The 20,914-nt window shown below is 49.4% G+C and overlaps 1 protein-coding gene across 1 annotated transcript; it reads left to right on the top strand.

The window, feature by feature from the left end:
- The first annotated feature begins 5,325 nt into the window (after window positions 1–5,325).
- Window positions 5,326–19,811, top strand: LOC125553379. The gene is made up of 5 exons (XM_048717170.1): window positions 5,326–5,403; window positions 5,503–5,525; window positions 18,774–18,897; window positions 19,200–19,340; window positions 19,377–19,811. Exons 1-5 carry the CDS (start codon window positions 5,326–5,328, stop codon window positions 19,809–19,811), a joined length of 801 nt encoding a protein of 266 aa, XP_048573127.1.
- The last annotated feature ends 1,103 nt before the right edge of the window (window positions 19,812–20,914 follow it).

The raw sequence follows: 20,914 nt of genomic DNA, 5'->3' as shown, positions 1-20,914 counted from the left end.
CCATCTCCACCTTCGAGGAAGCTCTTGTACCTGTTTTTTCTAGTCCTTCCAACACCTCTTTTCTTGTCTAATGGAGCCTCCATGTCAAACGGAAATTGTACATGTGACCATTGAGACCTATCTGCCAATGGCTCAACCTCTCCAGCATATGCTGCCCTAAACTTCTCTAGAGAGAAATAGTCATGCACGTAATCCTCCCATTTGGGGTTCCTTCTATCCAGCAAGAAAGCAAGTGCATGCTCACAAGGCTTCCCTGTGTGCTGCCACTCCAAGCACGTGCACTCGCTTTGGGCAGTTTTCACAACATGTCGCAAGTTGTATTTACTTGTATCCCTCACCTCACAACTTGCAACTCCAGATTTCCCAACTTTCAAATGTTTAAGTCCCCTTGTCCTATTATGAATCTGTTGGATGATGGTTGGAATAATTTTTCCTTTCAGTTTCATTCCAATCTTTCTCCTTTTCTCACGAAATTTCATGACTAGCTCTCTAAGAGTGTCAGCTAGCTCATCAGGTGGCAACTCTTTGTAATCTTTAATCCAACCATTAAAAGACTCAGCAAGGTTATTATTGATGTAATCACATTTAATTGAGAGGTCAAACATGCATCTCATCCATTTTAAGCTATGGTACCTTGAGAGATACTCATGCACATCAGGTGCTTCTGCTAGGATTTTATTCATGTGGTAGTTAAAAACTTGTGGCCTATATGCCCTAGCAGCTGGCCACATTCTGCCAAACACATCTCCTTGGAACTTTTTAGAGAAGTTAGCCATGAGATGCCTAAAACACTCTCTTTGATCTGCATGAGGGAATATTTTTTTGACTGCATTCTCTAAACCTTTACATGCATTTGTGCATATAGCTAAAGGGGAAACAGGACCTAATGCCCTGTTTAGTTGTGACATGAACCATGTCCAATTTTCATCGGTTTCACCATCAATGAATGCAAATGCTAGAGGATACATCCAATATGCCCATCTAATGCTGTACAAGCTGCTAAGTGACCTCTCCATTTACCGGTGAGTGCAGTTGAATCTATACTGAGATATGGTCTACAACCAACTTTAAAGCCATCAATGCAAGGTTTAAGAGCCATAAAGAATCGATTAAAGCGAACAATACCGTGAACCATCTTCATATCTATTGGGGAACGTAGTAATTTAAAAAAAAATCCTACGCACACGCAAGATCATGGTGATGCATAGCAACGAGAGGGGAGAGTGTTATCTACGTACCCTCGTAGACCGGAAGCGGAAGCGTTAGCACAACGCGGTTGATGTAGTCGTACGTCTTCACGGCCCGACCGATCAAGCACCGAAACTACAGCACCTCCGAGTTCTAGCACACATTCAGCTCGATGACGATCCCCGGACTCCGATCCAGCAAAGTGTCGGGGATGAGTTCCGTCAGCACGACGGCGTGGTGACGATCTTGATGTTTTACCGTCGCAGGGCTTTGCCTAAGCACCGCTACAATATTATCAAGGACTATGGTGGAGGGGGGCACCGCACACGGCTAAGAGATCAATGATCAACTATTGTGTCTATGGGGTGCCCCCTTGCCCCCGTATATAAAGGAGTGGAGGAGGGGGCCGGCTAAGGAGGGTGGCGCGCCCTAGGGGGGAGTCCAACTCCCACAGGGAGTAGGACTCCCCTTTTTCCTATTAGGAGTAGGAGAGGGAAGGAAGAGGAAGGAGGGAGGAAGGAAAGGGGGGCGGCCCCCCTTCCCAATTCGGATTGGGCTTGGGGGGACGCGCCCCCTCCCTTGCTCCTTTCCCCTCCTTTCCACTAAGGCCCAATAAGGCCCATATACCTCCCGGGGGGTTCCTATAACCTCCCGGTGATCCGGTATTGTCCAAATATAGTCGTCCAATATATCGATTTTTATGTCTCGACCATTTCGAGACTCCTCGTCAAGTCCGTGATCACATCCGGGACTCCCAACAACCTTCGGTACATCAAAATATATAAACTCATAATGAAACTGTCATCGTAACGTTAAGTGTGCGGACCCTACAGGTTCGAGAACAATGTAGACATGACCGAGACACGTCTTCGGTCAATAACCAATAGCGGAACCTGGATGCTCATATTGGCTCCTACATATTCTACGAAGATCTTTATCGGTCAGACCGCATAACAACATACGTTTGTTCCCTTTGTCATCGGTATGTTACTTGCCCGAGATTCGATCGTCGGTATGTCAATACCTAGTTCAATCTCGTTACCGACAAGTCTCTTTACTCGTTCTGTAATACATCATCTTGCAACTAACTTTATTAGTTGTATTGCTTGCAAGGCTTTAAGTGATGTGCATTACCGAGAGGGCCCAGAGATACCTCTCCGACAATCGGAGTGACAAATCCTAATCTCGAAATACGCCAACCCAACATGTACCTTTGGAGACACCTGTAGAGCACCTTTATAATCACCCAGTTACGTTGTGACGTTTGGTAGCACACAAAGTGTTCCTCCAGTAAACGGGAGTTGCATAATCTCATAGTCATAGGAACATGTATAAGTCATGAAGAAAGCAATAGCAACATACTAAACGATCGTGTGCTAAGCTAATGGAATGGGTCATGTCAATCACATCATTCTCCTAATGATGTGATCCCGTTAATCAAATGACAACTCATGTCTATGGTTAGGAAACATAACCATCTTCGATTAACGAGCTAGTCAAGTAGAGGCATACTAGTGACACTTTGTTTGTCTATGTATTCACACAAGTATTATGTTTCCGGTTAATACAATTCTAGCATGAATAATAAACATTTATCATGATATAAGGAAATAAATAATAACTTTAGTATTGCCTCTAGGGCATATTTCCTTCAATATCCACCTCTACAATGCTGCCTGGGGATCTCTTCTCAACTTCTGCTTTGAAGTTAAACAAATATTGAAAACTCTGCCTCATGCTACCATATATCTATTTCTGTGCTATATCTTTGCCTTTCCACACTGTATGATACTAAATGGTTGTGCCATATGTATCTTCCAAATGCCCCAACAGCTCTTTGCATCCAATAGTAGGGTCACTCTGTATAATGGGTACAGTCCTTTATGCTACCCATCCTTGATATGGCATGCTGCTTTTTATTCTACCAGTAGAGGAGCACTTGTGCTTCATGGAAATCTTGGTAACCTGCAATACAAGATGAAACACATCACAACATAGGAAAAACTTATGAAAAACATAGAAAAAACAGCAACAATAACAATGCTTAAATAAAACGTTAGTACCCTTATGCTTTGTCCATCAGTCCTTATTCTAGCTGTAATCCTCCATGGACAACCCTTGGCTCTACATTTGCCAAGATACCCTTTCTTATCAGTCTTATATCCCCAAATGTCAATTTCCCTTTTAATTGCATATTGTCTGATAGCCATCCTAAAATCTTTCATTGAAGGAAACAAAGCACCAAGATACATCTGCGGGTTCTCTTTGTCATATGCAATATCCTCCTCTGGTGGCACACTATCATCAACAGGAATGGCAGCCTCAATGAAAAGTTGACGATCCTCCTCATCGGTCATGTAAACTTCCTCACTAGGTGGAGAAGGTGGTGGCTCGGAGAACACCTCATCGTTGATACCAAGAATATCACACATATTCTCTTCGGTTATGGGAATGTCGACATCGTTGATACCAAGAGGATCGCACATATTGTCATCACATATGGGTGGAGCTATCTCAATCAAGCTCCAATCTGTGGGTGGTTCTTCCTGGGTAAGCACAGAGGACTCACATCTCTCACTACTATCAACCACATCACAAACACTTTGAAATTGCATTGTAGCTGGGTGGTCAACATCATCCGGTGAAAACTCCATATCATCTGGAAAAACTCTATACTGACTCCCCATTGGCTGTGCCAACTCAAAAGCTGACAAGTTTGAATTATCAACAACCATAGATGAGCTAGCACTGCATTCTACAGAAGTGTTTGTTGCTGCCTTCTTACTAGCAGCACTTGGCTTTTTGGGAGCTGGTGGGTTTTGGGGTTTTCTAGGAGCACTTGGCTTTCTGGGGGCAGCTGGTTTTTTAGGAGCTGGTGGTTTTACGGGATTTTTTGGAGCAGTTGGCTTTTTGGGAGCCTTCTTCTTTCCTACTTTCTTTGCATTGGGTGCCTCCAATGTAACAACCTCAGCTAACAGAAATGATTTCTTGGCCTCAAAGTCCCAATGATTGCCAATAAAGTGTGAATTAAATTGTTGACCATTAAGTACAAGATCAACAGTGCTCTCAACGGTGTCTAATGCAAACAACCGCACCTCTTGGCCAATCCCCATTTTGATATGTTGTGCCACAACTTCATTGAAGCTAACCCATGACATATCGGAAATGTTAAAATCAAACACAACGTCATGCTTGTCAATGACTTGCTCGCTTCCATCATCAAGCTTGTAGACATAAGGAGCTACTCTAATAGTTAATGTGAACACCAGCAGCGGCCGATGCGGCCTACTCGACAATGACCAATAACGAACAACATACGATGGAGTTAGCGTCTATTCACTAACGTGCATTCAGATGAGCACCAAAAAGAAGCTACTTTGCTTTCTCACCTCGGCTCGGGAACAAACAAAGAAGGAAAGTCGAAGCCGTCTCCAACAATGTGCTCACCCCTCTCCGGTTCGGCCATCTCCAACACCTAGCTCATCTGAGTTATGTGGTCTGCAACAGCAAGAAATCAAGCAAACATGAGATATACAACAAAGTAAGTAGCTTGTGTACAGAACAACTTAGAACATTAACAGGGTCAACTTGCTCGTGTACAGCACATAACGGCGGCAGCAGAAGCACACAAGCAACGGTGGCACATCACGGCCACAACCAAGCCAGAAGCCGCCTCGCCGCCGCGCCGCCTGCCCTAACCCTAGGGCCGGCCGCCTCACCGCCGCGCCGCCTGCCCTAACCCTAGGGGCTCCGCCGGGGAGATGAGCGCGAGAGAGGGAGGGAGCGGGAAGAGTGAATTGCAAAAAACCACCACATTTGGGGCATCGATTACAAAAAACCACGAGGTCGCTAATCATTTGCAAAAAACACCGCACATTCAGTAAACTTTTTGCTGTGTGCACTGATCGACCGATTTGCTTCGTTTGAGTGTGTTTCCGACAGATGGGCCCCGGTTTCACCCTACGTGGCATAACGGACGGCAAATGACACCGTCTGGTCGAGACGACTTGGTCGGCTCGCGTCGGATCGGCCGACCGCGCCGCCCCTAGTCCACTTCTCACTCACTCGCTCCTCTGCTCTCCCTCCCGCTCTCAACCTTGCTCTGCCTCCTCTCGTCTCTGCTCGCCGCCGTCCGCCATGGTGTCTTGGAGCGATGGCTCGAGCAGTGAGGACTCCGAGGTGCAGATCATTTCTTCCTACGACTTCCCTATTAAGGTCAGTTGGTTCCACCGGGACTGCATTTAGGGTTTGGATTTGGGCATTTTGGATTTAGGGTTTCAGCTCAATTTGAACCAGTACATTTGTGTTGCCCAGATCCCACCAACAATGGATGACCCGTTGTTCACTGGTGATGAAGCTATGTACCTAGGGTAGGGTCATGGACCTGTCCCAGCTGCCCAACCCAAGGACATCTCAAGAAGAAATCACCTTTCAATCGACTTGGAGGTGTTTCACTCGACAGACTCGAAGACACTCGACCAAGAAGCAATCACTCGACGGCCAGGAGACCTAAAGGCACTCCCCACGCTAACAGTCGGTAATTAAGTAGCTTTTATGGTCATCATAGCACTTTATTAGAGGCGTTACCAGTAATGCCTCACCTTAATGTATTTAAAACCCTGCGCAACTGAGGGCCAGAGGGGTCGAGCGGACTCTATATAAGCCACCCCCCTCCTCAGTGTAAAGGGTTCGCACCCCTGTAATTCATACACGCATAATCCAGTCGACCGCCTCCGGGCTCCGAGACGTAGGGCTATTACTTCCTCCGAGAAGGGCCTGAACTCCTAAACCTCATGTGCTTACGACTTCTCCATAGCTAAGATCTTGCCTCTCCATACCTACCCCCTACATTACTGTCAGACTTAGAACCACGATAGTTGGCGCCCACCGTGGGGCAGGTGTTTTAGCGATTTGTTGGAGGAGTTGCGATCTTTTCTGATCCAAATCATCATGGTTTCTGGCGGAGTTTTGGTGGAGGGCCGCGAGATCCGTCTCGGCGCGCTCACGTTCATCGCCGACGACTCCGCTTGGCTTCAGGAGGCTCCGCTCGACGTGGACGCACTCCCTATCCGCGGGGCGACGCACTTTCGCGCGTGCGTCCGCGGTGTCCTCTTGCGGCAACCGTCGACCCACTATCGGTCGGCTCCTGTGCTGTCCTCCCTCCCTATTTCCGCTGGCGCAAGCACTCCGGTCGGTCAAGACTTCAGCGGTGGGTGAGACACGCGGTGGCACGCCAGTCGGCCACCCCTCAATCGCGGCGATCGAGCCCGACGAATCCCTCTACGGCCTGTTCGACCTGTCGATTAGCTCCGCAGAGACCGCATCCGAGTGCGACAGCAGTGATCCGGCGGCGGAGGTTCTGATGGTCGATGGACCACCCAGTCCTCCTGGTTTTCCCCGCACCGACGGAGGCGCAGGTGGAGGCGACCCGTCGCGTCCCCATGAGGAATATCTCCCCGAGCCTCTCACGTCGCTGCAGAGAGAAGAACTTCGTCGGCGGAACATGGATGCACTGCACACTCCTATCGTTGGAGAAACCCCCGAGGCTCGTGCCTTGGAGGACGCGCGCTTGGCAAACTTGGCCGAGCACGCTCGACTGGAGAACCTCCAGCGAGCACTCGACGAGCGTGCGCGACAACAGGTTCCAGAATCCAGTCAACGTCAGCTCTTTCCGCCCCTGCAAGTATATCAAACTCCGATTCAGAATTTAGCAGCTGCAGCCCGTATAGCAGAGTCGATTTAGCCTGCCTAGTCAGAGGCTGGCAGAGGCTTGCTGCAGATCAGAGTGTTACTTCGGGCAGCAGGAGACCAGAATTCCGTTGTTTCTCAGTCGTGGAACAGGATTCATAGCAGATCCGTTGCTGCAGACACAGTCTAGTCGGCTCATAGCCCAAGATCGCCCCCGAGGCGTGAGGGACGTGGGGACCGGCGTAATCAGTACGAGAACCGTGAGCAGTACGATCATCGATTCGATCGTGATGATCGACGTCGAGTGCCCACCCCTCCCCCGAGGAGCGGGTCGTATGCGCCTCGACAGCAAGATGACAGGCGCCCTCATAGTGTTGGGCGAAGGATTCCAGTCGACCCCAGGGAACCAGGCTTTGATGCGAGATCCATTCTCGTTCAAGGTTTGGTCGACAGGAATAGAGCTCACCGAGAAGGTCACGACAGAGATGCACCTACCAGTAGCAGAGTACATGTTTCGGGGCCAGAGTGCTTTAGTAGAGCCATCAGGGCCGCTGTGATTCCTTCCAACTTCAGGTTGGCAACTAGAGTCAGTAAGTTCACTGGTGAGTCCAAGCCCGATACTTGTCTTGAAGACTACCGAGTGGCCGTCCAGATTGGCGGCGACAATGATGAAGTGGCCATGAAGCACCTACCTCTCATGTTGGAGGGCTCGGCCAGAGCGTGGCTGAATCAGTTAGCACCCAGCAGCATTTACACTTGGGAAGATCTCGCCCGAGTGTTTGTCACCACATTTGAAGGAACATGCAAGAGACCGACAGGGCTGACGGAACTGCGGTCTTGCGTGCAGAAGCCGAATGAAACTTTGAGGGATTACATCCAGAGATGGATCACGTTACATCACACGGTAGAGAATGTGCCCGACCACCAAGCAGTATGCGCCTTCAAAGAAGGCGTCAAGTACAGAGAACTGAATCTGAAATTCGGTCGAACCGGAGATATGTCTCTGAATCGGATGATGGAGATTGCCACCAAGTACGCTAATGGTGAAGATGAGGATCAACCTAGGAGTGGCAAGCTTAAGTCAGTCGCTCAAGAAACCGGAGGAAATTCCAATCGGAAACAGAAGCGGAAAGCTGAGCCAGCTGCTCCTGGGGAAGCCTTGGCTGTAACTTAAGGAAAGTTTAAGGGGAAACCCAAAGGACCTTGGAACCCCAAGAAAGTTAAAGACCAGGACGGAAATGATGTGTTGGATTTTCCATGTCACATCCACACCAAGAAAGATGAAGAGGGTAATTTCATTTACCTGAAACATACCACTCGACAGTGCCGACTCTTGATCCAGCAGTTCCAGGGCAAGCAACCCAAAGATAAGGAAAAGGAGTCGGACAAAGTTGAGGACAAGGAAGATAGTGACGATGGATACCCCAGGTTAATTCCACCCTGATGATTTTTGCCGATGTTGAAAGCAAAAGTTGACTGAAAGTTATCAACCGAGAGGTGAATATGGTTGCTCCGGCGACACCCAGTTATCTGAAGTGGTCTCAGACTGCCATCACATTCGACCGGTCCGATCACCCAACGCACATTGCCACCCCTGGGAGACAAGCTTTGGTGCTCGACCCAGTTGTTGAAGGCACTCGACTGACCAAAGTCTTGATGGATGGTGGTAGTGGTTTCAACATACTATATGCTGAGATGCTGAAAGGGATGGGCATTCCGATGTCCAGACTCAGTACCAGCAACATGAGTTTCCATGGAGTCATTCCTGGGAAGAAGGCTGAATCACTTGGCCAGATTGCTCTTGATGTTGTTTTCGGTGATTCCAAGAATTACCGCAAAGAAAAGTTGATGTTCGAAGTTGTAGACTTCCAGAGTGCCTATCACGCTATTTTGGGCAGGTCGGCTTATGCACGCTTCATGGCCCGACCATGTTATGTGTATCTCAAATTGAAGATGCCTGGTCCCAAAGGTGTGATCACTGTTACGGGCAATCGGAAGAAAGTAGAAGAGTGTTTTCAGAAAGGCTCAAAGATCGTTGATGCTCAGATGGCAGTGGTGGAGCTGCAGGAATACCAGAAGACTGCAGACCCAAGTGATTTGTTGCGAGCCAAGAAGCCCGCTACAGAATCAGCTTTTCAGTCGTCTGGTGAAACGAAGACAGCTCACATCCACCCGACTGATCCCAGCGCTGCTCCAACTCATATCTCAACAACACTCGACTCCAAATAGGAAGAAGCGCTCATCCAGTTCCTCCGTGAGAACTGGGACATTTTCGCATGGAAGCCTTCTGACATGCCAGGTGTTCCCAGGGAGCTGGCTGAGCATCGCCTACGAGTCGACTCAAAAATAAAACCTGTCAAAGAACATCTCCGACGGTCCGCCGTCCAGAAGAGAAAGGCTATTGGTTAGGAGGTGGCTCGGCTGTTAGTAGCGGAGTTCATCCGAGAGATCTACCACTCCGAGTGGCTCGCCAACATTGTCATGGTCCCCAAGAAGGACAAGTCACTTCGCATGTGCATTGACTTTAAACATATCAATCGGGCCTGCCCGAAAGATCATTTTCCTCTCCCCCGCATCGACCAGATAGTCGATTCGACTACGGGATGTGAGCGACTGTCTTTTTTAGACGCCTATTCTGGGTACCATCAGATCCGTCTATATGGACCTGACGAGGTCAAAACAGCTTTCATCACTCCATTCGGGTGCTTCTGTTATGTTACCATGCCATTCGGCCTCAAGAATGCCGGAGCCACATTCATGAGGATGATTTAGAAGTGTTTGCTCACTCAAATCAGTCGGAATGTGGAAGCATACATGGATGATACTGTGGTCAAGTCACAGAAGGGTTCTGACCTGCTGACTGACCTTGCTGAAACCTTTGCCAACCTCAGGAGGTATGACATCAAGATTAATCCATCAAAGTGCACATTCAGAGTTCCTGGCGGAAAGTTACTCGGGTTCCTCGTTTCCGAACGGGGAATCGACGCAAATCCGGAGAAAGTCGGTACTATACTCCAAATGAAAAGTCTTGTGCGAGTGCACGACGTCCAAAAGCTTACTGGTTGCTTGGCCGCTTTAAGTCGATTCATCTCTCGTCTCGGTGAAAAGGCATTGCCTCTTTACCGATTGATGAAGAAGTCAGACAAGTTCGAGTGGACTCCTGAAGCTGATGCAGCGTTTGCAGAGCTCAAAGCTCTATTCTCCACCCATCCGGTGCTTGCTGCCCCAATCAGCAAAGAGCCTTTGCTGCTTTACATCGCAGCCACGGGACAAGTCATCAGTACGGTACTGACGGTCAAGCGGGAAGAAGAAGGAAAAGCCTTCAAAGTTCAATGCCCAGTGTATTATATTTCTGAAGTTTTGACCCCATCAAAGCAAAGATATCCTCACTATCAGAAGCTTGTATATGGGATTTATATGACCACAAAGAAAGTTGCTCACTACTTCTCTGATCATTCCATTACAGTCGTCAGCGACGCTCCATTGTCAGAGATCTTGCATAACAGAGATGCAACTGGTCGAGTGGCAAAATGGGCGATTGAACTCCTTCCTCTAGATATCAAGTTTGAGGCAAAGAAAGCTATCAAGTCCCAGGCAATAGCTGATTTCGTCGCCGAGTGGATTGAACAGCAACTGCCGACTCAGGTTCACTCGGAGCATTGGACCATGTTCTTCGATGGTTCCAAAATGCTGAATGGTTCCGGTGCCGGGTGGTGTTGGTCTCCCCCCGAGGGGATAAGCTCAGATATGTTCTTCAAATCCACTTTGATTCCTCCAATAACGAGGCAGAATATGAATCACTTTTATATGGGTTGCGCATGGCCATTTCACTCGGCGTCCGTCGCCTCATGGTCTATGGCAACTCAGATTTGGTGGTTAATAAGGTGATGAAGGAGTGGGAAGTCAGAAGTCCAGCCATGACTAGTTATTGCAATGCAGTGAGAAAGCTGGAGAAGAAATTCGAGGGGTTAGAGCTTCATCACATACCCCGACTGAAAAATCAAGCAGCTGATGATTTGGCAAAAATAGGTTCCAAAAGAGAAGCCATTCCCAGCAATGTGTTTTTGGAACACATCCACACACCATCAGTTCAGGAGGATCCCTTCACTGAAGAGGCCCCGCAGCCAAAAAGTGCCACGGATCCGACTGAAGTTGAAGTTCCAGCTGTGGTCGACCTGATCATGGAAGTCTTGGTCATCACTCCCGACTGGACAATACCGTACATCGCATACATCCTAAGGAAAGAACTCCCAGAAGACGAAGAAGAGGCTCGACAGATCGTCCGTCGATCCAAGGCCTTTACAGTCATAAAGGGACAGTTGTATAGAGAAAGCGCGACTGGAGTAAGTCAGAAGTGTATAGCACCAGAAGAAGGTCAGATGATCCTTGATGATATCCACTCGGGGACCTGTGGTCATCATGCGTCCTCTTGGACCATTGTGGCTAAAGCATACCGAGCGGGATTCTACTGGCCAAGGGCCAATGAAATGGCAAAAGAGATAGTCGACAAATGTGAAGGATGTCAGTATTACTCCAATATGTCTCACAAGCCCGCGTCAACCCTGAAAACCATTCCACTCGTCTGGCCCTTCGCTGTTTGGGGGCTGGACATGGTTGGACCACTGAGAACGGGCAGGAGCGGCTTCACTCATGTGCTAGTAGCAGTCGACAAGTTCACCAAATGGATTGAAGCTAAGCCTATCAAGAATCTTGATGCTTGCACTGCTATCAGTTTCATCAGAGAGTTGATATTCAGATATGGAGTTCCGCACAGCATCATCACTGATAATGGGTCGAACTTCGATTCCGGCAAATTCAGGGCCTTTTGCGCCTCTCAGGGCACACGAGTCGACTACACTTCGGTCGCTCACCCCCAGTCGAATGGACAAGCGGAAGGGCAAACAGCCTAATTCTCAAAGGACTAAAACCTCGATTGATGCGCGATCTCAAGCACGCAGCAGGTGCATGGGTCGACGAGCTTCCATCAGTCCTTTGGGGATTGAGGACAACCCCAAACCGATCGACCGGAAGAACCCCATTCTTTCTGGTCTACGGAGCCGAAGCAGTCTTCCCGAGTGACCTGCTTCACAACGCCCCCCGAGTCGAGCTCTACTCTGAAGATGAAGCAGAACAAGCCCGGCAGGACGCAGTCGACCTCCTGGAAGAAGAAAGAGAAATGGCCATGATCCGATCGACCATCTATCAGCAAGACTTGCGTCGATTCCATGCCAGAAATGTGAAGAGTCGAGCCTTCCAAGAAGGAGACTTAGTCCTCCGAGTGGATCAGCAGAAACCACACAAACTCGCTCCTACCTGGGAAGGCCCCTTCATAGTCACCAGAGTCCTCCACAATGGAGCGTACCACCTCTATAATGTCGATCGCCAGATTGATGAGCCACGAGCCTGGAATGCGGAGCTCCTCCGCCCCTTTTATACTTGAATTCTCACTCGGATGAGATGTAATAAGAAAAACTCCTGTAGTTTATTTACCAAAGACAAGAGCGTTATAATTTTCCCAGTGATTGTTATTGTTTTTGTTTACGTGAGAAATCCCCCAGTGGGTGGCTTAGCTGCGAATTCGTTTCGCCTAAGTTTGTAAAAATAATTTCCTACCGAGTGGTGAGCCAGCCTCCCACTCGGGGGCTTAGCTGCGAACCCGTTTCGCCTAAGTATTTGAAAATCCTACCGAGTGGTGAGCCAGCCTCCCACTCGGGGGCTTAGCTGCAGTCCAGTACTCGCCTAAGTTTTTGAAAATCCTACCGAGTGGTGAGCCAGCCTCCCACTCGGGGGCTTAGCTGTAGTCCAGTACTCGCCTAAGTATTTGAAAATCCTACCGAGTGGTGAGCCAGCCTCCCACTCGGGGGCTTAGCTGCAGTCCAGTACTCGCCTAAGTATTTGAAAATCCTACCGAGTGGTGAGCCAGCCTCCCACTCGGGGGCTTAGCTGCAGTCCAGTACTCGCCTAAGTATTTGAAAATCCTACCGAGTGGTGAGAGACCCTCCCACTCGGGGGCTTAGCTGCAGTCCGGTACTCGCCTGAGTTTGAAAAATCCTACCGAGTGGTGAGCGACCCTCCCACTCAGGGGGCTTAGCTGCAGTCCAATACTCGCCTAAGTTTGAAAAATCCTACCGAGTGGTGAGCGACCCTCCCACTCGGGGGCTTAGCTGCAGTCCAGTACTCGCCTAAGTTTGAAAAATCCTACCGAGTGGTGAGCGACCCTCCCACTCGGGGGCTTAGCTGTAGTCCGGTACTCGCCTGAGTTTGAAAAATCCTACTGAGTGGTGAGCGACCCTCCCACTCGGGGGCTTAGCTGCAGTCCAGTACTCGCCTAAGTTTGAAAAATCCTACCGAGTGGTGAGCGACCCTCCCACTCGGGGGCTTAGCTGCAGTCCAGTACTTGCCTAAGTTTGAAAAATCCTACCGAGTGGTGAGCGATCCTCCCACTCGGGGGCTTAGCTGCAGTCCAGTACTCGCCTAAGTACGAAACACATCTCAACCCTCAAGGACGACGAGGTGCAGGTCGACTGCCACCTTCTCTTTGGGAGCTTCGCCACAAATACAACGTGTGCTCCATCGCCGACCCGCAAGGACGATGAGGTGCAGGTCGACTGCCACCTTCTCTTTGGAAGCTTCGCCACAAATACAACGTGCGCTCCATCGCCGACCCGCAAGGACGACGGGGTGCGGGTCGACTGCCGCCTTCTCCTTGGGAGCTTCGCCGCAAATACGACGTACGCTCCATCGCCGACCCGCAAGGACGACGAGGTGCAGGTCGACTGCCACCTTCTCCTTGGGAGCTTCGCCACAAATACAACGTGCGCTCCATCCCACTCCGCAAGGACGACGAGGTGCAGGTCGACTACCGCCTTCTCCTTGGGAGCTTCGCCACAAATACAACGTGCGCTCCATCGCCGACCCGCAAGGACGACGAGGTGCAGGTCGACTGCTACCTTCTCCTTCGGGGCTGCGCCACAAATACAAAAGTTGTCTCGAGTGAAGAACGATTTCCACTCGACGAAGGATTCATGAAGATATTCAATGATAAACCAAGTTCAGATAAATACTAAAGGTTCCGGACCACAGATCGAAGTGCTCGGGCATTCAGCCCGAAAGAGTTTAACGGTTACAAAAACCACTCGACATTCTGAGGCAAATTTAAGGTGAGGCATAAAAGTTTGTTCACTCCGCGGGAGGAGGACGGGCAGGCTCGACGAACTCGTCTAGGTCAACGCCGTCGGCGCTCCGAGTGGCTGTAGCGATGAAAGTCTCCATAAAAGATCGGAAGTCATGATTCTGGGTGTTGACGACCTTGATTGCTGCCAGCTTATCTTGTCGCACCTCCTTGCAATGGACACGAACCAAAGACAGAGCCACATCAGCACCACACCGGGCAGAAGATTTCTTCCACTCCTGCACTCGGTCAGGGATCTCGTTAAGTCGAGTCATCAGAGACTCAAGATCATTCTGGAGCGTGGCCTCTGGCCAAAGTGCCGGGTCGATCCGTGACGTGGCGACCTTCAGTCGAGCCAAGTAGTCCACAACACCGTCGATGCGGGATTCCAGTCGGAGCAGATTCATGGCAGTTTCATCTTTCACGGGAGAATTGATTGGGTCCAAACCTGGCTCAATCCGTCCAGTCTCCTCCTCGAAGTTCTGGCAAAACTCTGCATTCACGATCCAAAGATAAGTCAATTTTCGTACGCTGAGTCGACAAAAAAATCGGTCGGAACAAAATGTGTACCTTCAAGCTTGATGAATAACTTCTTGGCAAGGCTCCTCAGATAGCTCTCCAGATCGTCCCTCCTGCGAGCGATGCCTTCCATCTTCTCGTACAGGTTGAGATTGTCCTTCTTCAAGCGCGTGCACTCCTTGTTGGTTTCGTTCAGAGTAGATTTTATCTTGGTATTCTCTTCTTCCAACTGGCCGACCGAAGCCAGTTTCTGTTCAGCCAGAGCGGTCCTGTCGTCAGCTTCCTTTCGAGCAGCAGCCAAATCCTGATCCTTCTTCGCCAGAGCTTCTCTCAGTTTTCTGCAAAGAAATGATGCATGATTCAGAAAGAGCAGAAGGGTACTCAAGCCTAAGACAAACCAGTCGACAAACTCGTCTTACCATTGGCGCCATCCTTGGCCTTTTGCAACTCTGTCTTGGCCAGCTCCAAGTCAAGGTTCAGTTGGATCTGCTGTCTCTCCAAGTCAGCAAAGCGATCTCCAAGATCACAAGATTTCTGCAATCAAAGAGGAGAAGTTATTTTACAGCAAAAAACGACAAAGACAATAAGTACTAAGACTACGGTCGACTGCCCGTAGTCCACCATAGTCTCGGGGACTACACCCAGTGGGTGCACTTTGCGTTCCCCCACCGGCTCTGATCCCACTCGACCGGCCCGCCGGAGTCGAGTGCGGGAAGTAAAAAAAAAGGGGGAGAGAAAGAAGAACTCAGACCACAGTCGACTGCCAGCAGTCGACCGCGGTCTCGAGAACTACACCCAGTGGGTGCACTTGGCGTGCCCCCACCGGTTCTGATCCCACTCGACCAGACCGAGTGGAAGAGACAAACTACCAGTTCGGTTTACACTCGACAAAATAAAAAGACTATAGTCGACTGCCAGCAGTCCACCGTAGTCTCGGGGACTACACCCAGTGGGTGCACTCAGCGTGCCCCCACTAGTTCAAAAATTCAATCGACGCACCCAGTGGGTGTACAGATGCAAAGATTTTTGGAAAGAGTCTTCAGATAGCATATCCTAACAGAACAAGCAGTGACCAACTAACCTGAACGTTGCTTTGGACAGCCGAGCTGGTGTCGTAGGCGGCTTGACTGGCGTCCCGCACCATCTTCATCTTCTCCATCATGATGCCCGCCTGGCATATGGCTTCCTTGGCAGCATTCACTTCGTCCTCTGGGACATGATGGGTCGCAAAAATTGAAGGTGGGTCAACAGGGGCCTGAGCAGTCGATGAAGAAGGCAAGGCACTCCATAGTGGCACGACGAAGGTAACAGAACCCCGATTGGCGTCACCAGTGTCCTGAACGACTGGTTCCGCCCTCGGCGTCGACTGTGGCACCTTGCTTGCAGGAGCTTGCCTATTCTTCCTCGTCAAAGGTCTCTCGGGCTCTTCATCATCATCGGGGTGGTCAATAATGTTGGGAGCTGTGCAAAGTTCAATCGCCAAAATCACATCACCCAATGGTGCACATTGCAGTTGAGTCGACCAAATAAAGACAGAATGGCAGAAATCATACCCAGATTGGAAGTGACCACATCCTCCATTACCTCATCCTTGTCCCTGTAAGCTGAGGTCCCGGAAGTAGCAGCACTGCCAGTTCTAAAGTTCGTCTAGTTAAAACAAGAAAAACAAACAACGCGGGGCGTCGAGTGAATACAAAGGGAGACACTCACGCGGAAGCGACGGGGATGTCAATCTTAATCTTCGGCAATGCCTTCTGAGTCTTCGGCTCTGCAATTTTGGGATGCTTTGGCGCTTTTTCGGTCGGGGTTGGTGAAGAGATCCGAGGACGCTTTGAAGACTGACCAGCCTGAGCAGTCGCCTTTTCGCGGGCACTCAGTCGTTCTTGGTCAAGCTTGGATCGCCTCTCCCTGCGAGGAGGCGACTCGACTTCTTCTTCGTCACTTGAGTCGTCGCTTTCTCCGTCCCCTTCACCGTCAGAAGTCCATTCGCCACTGTCGCCGCCGCTCGCCTCGCCTTCCAGTTCTTGCTCTTGCTCTCCGTTGGGCATTGAATACATTTTGATAAGGGCCTGAAAGAAAGCAGGAAGAATAAAGTCAGTCGACGCGGTATAGACGGCTGCGCGAGTGAATTCAGATTACAATCAAAAGCTCGGAATCGGACCTTCTCTGGTACATGGGACTGGTCGAATGGAGGAACTCTCCTGGCTCCCCTGGGGTTGTCCTTGTTTCCGGTCATGCCCGGCAACCACTTCTCTAGTGTGTCGTCATCGACCTCCTCTGGGTGAATCCGAATGGAGTCATCAAGACCCGAATACATCCACATCGGATGGTCTCGAGCTTGAAGAGGCTGGATGCGTCGCTGAAGGAAGACCTCCAAGAGATCCATACCGGTGACCCCGTCATGGATAAGCTGGACCACTCGCTCGACCAGCACCCTCACCCGCGCCTTCTCCTCCGGGAGCACCTTCAAAGAGGAGGGTTTCCTCACTCGGTCCATGGTAAAAGGAGGGAGGCTGGTCGACTGCCCTGGCGTCGACTGGTCTTTGCAGTAAAACCAGGTCGACTGCCATCCATGAACCGAGTCGGGAAGAATCATGGCCGGAAAGGAACTTTTCCCTCTCATCTGAACACCAAGACCCCCGCACATCTGAATCACTTGAGTTCTCTCGTCACTCGGATTGGCCTTTTTCACCGTCTGAGAGCGACAAGTGAAAATGTGCTTGAAAAGACCCCAATGAGGCCGGCAACCCAGGAAATTCTCGCACAAAGAAATGAAAGCGGCGAGATAAACGATTGTGTTGGGAGTGAAGTGGTGGAGTTGTGCCCCAAAGAAGTTCAGAAATCCCCGAAAGAAAGGGTGAGGAGGCAAGGAAAATCCACGGTCGACGTGGGTGGCAAGGAGAACGCGCTCACCCTCCCGAGGTTGCGGCTCGGATTCCTTCCCCGGAAGCTGCGCCGATTCATGGGGGATCAGCCCTCCTTCGGCTAGGTCGTCGAGATCCTCTTGGGTGATCGTCGAGCGGATCCAGTCGCCCTGGATCCAGCCCTTCGGTAGGCCGGTCCGCGAGGAAGATCCGCCCCGACTGGTCGCCTTCCCTTCGCCTTTCCGTCGCTTTCTTCGCCCGCTCCAGAGCCGCCGTCTTCTCCTTCCCCATCGTCACCGGCGAGACGTGTACCGAGCGGTGGCGCTGGGGCGAGAGCGAGCGCGACGAAGGAGGCTGAAGAGGAGAAGAGATAATGGAGACGCACTGTTCAAGAGACCCCGGTCCAACGCCTTATATGAGGCCGCTTCCGAGTGGCTGACTGGTAGGCCCGGGCGATACGTGGTGAAAAAGGTGGCGCGGGGATCGAGGCGGCTCCGCCCTATCCCATCAGATTACTGCGGCCTTCCCCGTCCCGCGCGCTTCCCAAAATTCGGATCCCGCGAAATCTGCGGGCAGCAGAACAACTTGTCAGACCGAAGATCTCCTCCACACCGTCACTCAGAGCCTCTCAAGTAAAGAAACTCACTCGACAAAAACTAAGAATGGATCAAGGCGACTGAAAAGGAAGTTGCTGTCATCACTCAGGTTCATTGATCCGAAACAAGATATGCTCATAGCATGAAAAATGAGTCGGAGAAGTGCTCAACTCCTTCCCCACTCAAACCTCGATCCATTCGGGGGCTAATGATGAAGCTATGTACCTAGGGTAGGGTCATGGACCTGTCCCAGCTGCCCTAACCAAGGACATCTCAAGAAGAAATCACCTTTCAATCGACTTGGAGGTGTTTCACTCGACAGACTCGAAGACACTCGACCAAGAAGCAATCACTCGACCAAGGTCCAATCACTCGACGGCCAGGAGACCTAAAGGCACTCCGCACGCTAACGGTCGGTAATTAAGTAGCTTTTATGGTCATCATAGCACTTTATTAGAGGCGTTACCAGTAATGCCTCACCTTAATGTATTTAAAACCCTGCGCAACTGAGGGCCAGAGGGGTCGGGCGGACTCTATATAAGCCACCCCCCCTCCTCAGTGTAAAGGGTTCGCACCCCTATAATTCATACACGCATAATCCAGTCGACCGCCTCCGGGCTCCGAGATGTAGGGCTATTACTTCCTCCGAGAAGGGCCTGAACTCGTAAACCTCGTGTGCTTACGACTTCTCCATAGCTAAGATCTTGCATCTCCATACCTACCCCCCTACATTACTGTCAGACTTAGAACCACGACAATTGGTTCTGCTGACGATTTGAGGGTGATGTGCGAGCATGGCAAGCCAGGGAAGAAATGTGTTGCATTCCAGGGGATAAGCACTGGGAGGAGGTTCATTGCCTGTGCCGTAGAAGTAAGTTAGTAAATTAGTTGCAATGTGAAACCTCTCCTGTGTAGTATAGTTCATTTGTTCTAGGGTTAACTGTTCATGTTCTAGGGTTTACTGTTCATTGCTCATAGTTCCTGTTCATGGTTCATTGATATTGATTTATGTTCATAGTAACTGTTCATGTTAGGAAACATGCTCACAATAATTGTTCTTTAGTTTTTTGAGTTGAATTGATCTAACTGAATCTGCACCTTAACTGTAACCTGAACTTAACTGAAAATGTAACATGTGACAACATGTTTGAACTACTTTATTTTGTATTGCAGGGAGTTAATAACTGTGGATTAGTGCAGTGGGTAGATGAGGAGTGGCCAGATCATCTGCAGAATGCACTCCACAAATTGTGGCTTATGTATGAGGATAGCATCCAGGCCAATAAGATGGCATGCCTTGAGCATTCATTTACTGTGCACAATCTAGCACAACAGAAAAAAGAGTTGCAGGAGACTTATGAGAAGCTTGTTGAAGATGTGAACAACCTCTTGGATTCTCAGGATAATCTGCCACATGAAACTGATATGAATGTTGCTGACAGCAGCATGGAAAAGGATGTTGAGATCAAAAAATTGAAGGCAGTTGTTGATCAGTTGAAGTGCATTCATGTTGCTCAAGCCAATGTCATTAGGAATTTGAAGTTCAATCATCTGAAAGAGAAGGAAAAGATGAGCTCTGATAAGAGGACTTTGGAGTTTAGCTTTGCTGACCTGAAGAAAGAGAAGGAGAAGCTGGATTGTTACATTGCTGAGTTGACTAAAGAGAAGGAGAAGTTGAGCATTGAGAAGAGTACTTTGCAATGTGATGTTGCTGACCTGAAGAAAGCAGGTGAAAGTAACAAGAGGAAGCTGAAGGAAATCAAGGGTATTTGTGGTGAAGAATAAATTGTGCTGTCATATGACCATGTGGGTCATTGTCTTTAGTTACTAGCTTTGAACTATGGCTTGTAATGTGTTAAGTTTGAATCTGTTGAACTAATTTACTTATGAAGCATTGAACTATGGCTTGTAATGTGTGCTAAATTTGAATCTGTTGAACTAAGCTGTGAAGTATGGCATGGCATGTAATGGGTTTAGCTTGGATCATTTAATGAAGATGTTTGTAGTGTTATTTTTATGTTGGTTTGTGATGAAAGGTCTGTTTGTAGTTTGGATCCTTCATTTAGTGGTTGGTCGACACCAAGACACCCGAAGTGAAAAAAATGGTTAAATTAAGGTTGGTCGACGCCGAGACACCCTAAGTGATAAATTTGCTTCACTTAGGGGTTGGTCGACTCCGAGACACCCTAAGTGACAAATTTGCTTCACTTAGGGGTTGGTCGACGCCGAGCCACCCTAAGTGACAAATTTGCTTCACTTAGGGGTTGGTCGACGCCGAGCCACCCTAGGTGACAAATTTGCTTCACTTAGGGGTTGGTCGATGCCGAGCCACCCTAAGTGATAAATTTGCTTCAGTTAGGGGTTGGTCGACGCCGAGATACCCTAAGTGAGAAATTTGCTTCACTTAGGGGTTGGTCGACGCCGAGCCACCCTAGGTGACAAATTTGCTTCACTTAGGGGTTGGTCGACGTCGAGCCACCCTAGGTGACAAATTTGCTTCACTTAGGGGTTGGTCGATGCTGAGCCACCCTAAGTGACAAATTTGCTTCACTTAGGGGTTGGTCGACGCCTAGCCACACTAAGTGACAAAAATGGTTCATTTAAGATTGGTCGACACCGAGCCACCCTAAGTAATAAATTTGCTTCACTTAGGGGTTGGTCGACGCCGAGCCACCCTAAGTGACAAAAATGGTTCATTTAAGATTGGTCGACGCCGAGCCACCCTAAGTGACAACAACATCATCATCATTAATATAAAATCCTAAATAGCTTGATGCAACAAAGTCTAAATGACAGCATCATATTCAACATAATCATTATCACAGTCTACTTGACATCCTCATGCATAAAAGTCTTGATCACAACCATAATTAGGTAACTTACATAGT

The sequence above is a fragment of the Triticum urartu genome, chromosome 4 (genome assembly GCF_003073215.2).
Source record: "Triticum urartu cultivar G1812 chromosome 4, Tu2.1, whole genome shotgun sequence".
Lineage (NCBI taxonomy): Eukaryota > Viridiplantae > Streptophyta > Magnoliopsida > Poales > Poaceae > Triticum > Triticum urartu.
The sequence above is the reverse complement of the archived record's forward strand: the minus strand, read 5'-3'. Positions and strand labels throughout refer to the sequence as shown.

Coding starts and splice junctions, on each gene's coding strand:
- LOC125553379 (XM_048717170.1), top strand. CDS start 5,326: ATGGTGTCTTGGAGCGATGGCTCGAGCAGTGAGGACTCCGAGGTGCAG. Junction 18,898..19,199: donor TCATTGCCTGTGCCGTAGAA/GTAAGTTAGTAA, acceptor TTTGTATTGCAG/GGAGTTAATAACTGTGGATT. Junction 19,341..19,376: donor GCCTTGAGCATTCATTTACT/GTGCACAATCTA, acceptor AAAGAGTTGCAG/GAGACTTATGAGAAGCTTGT.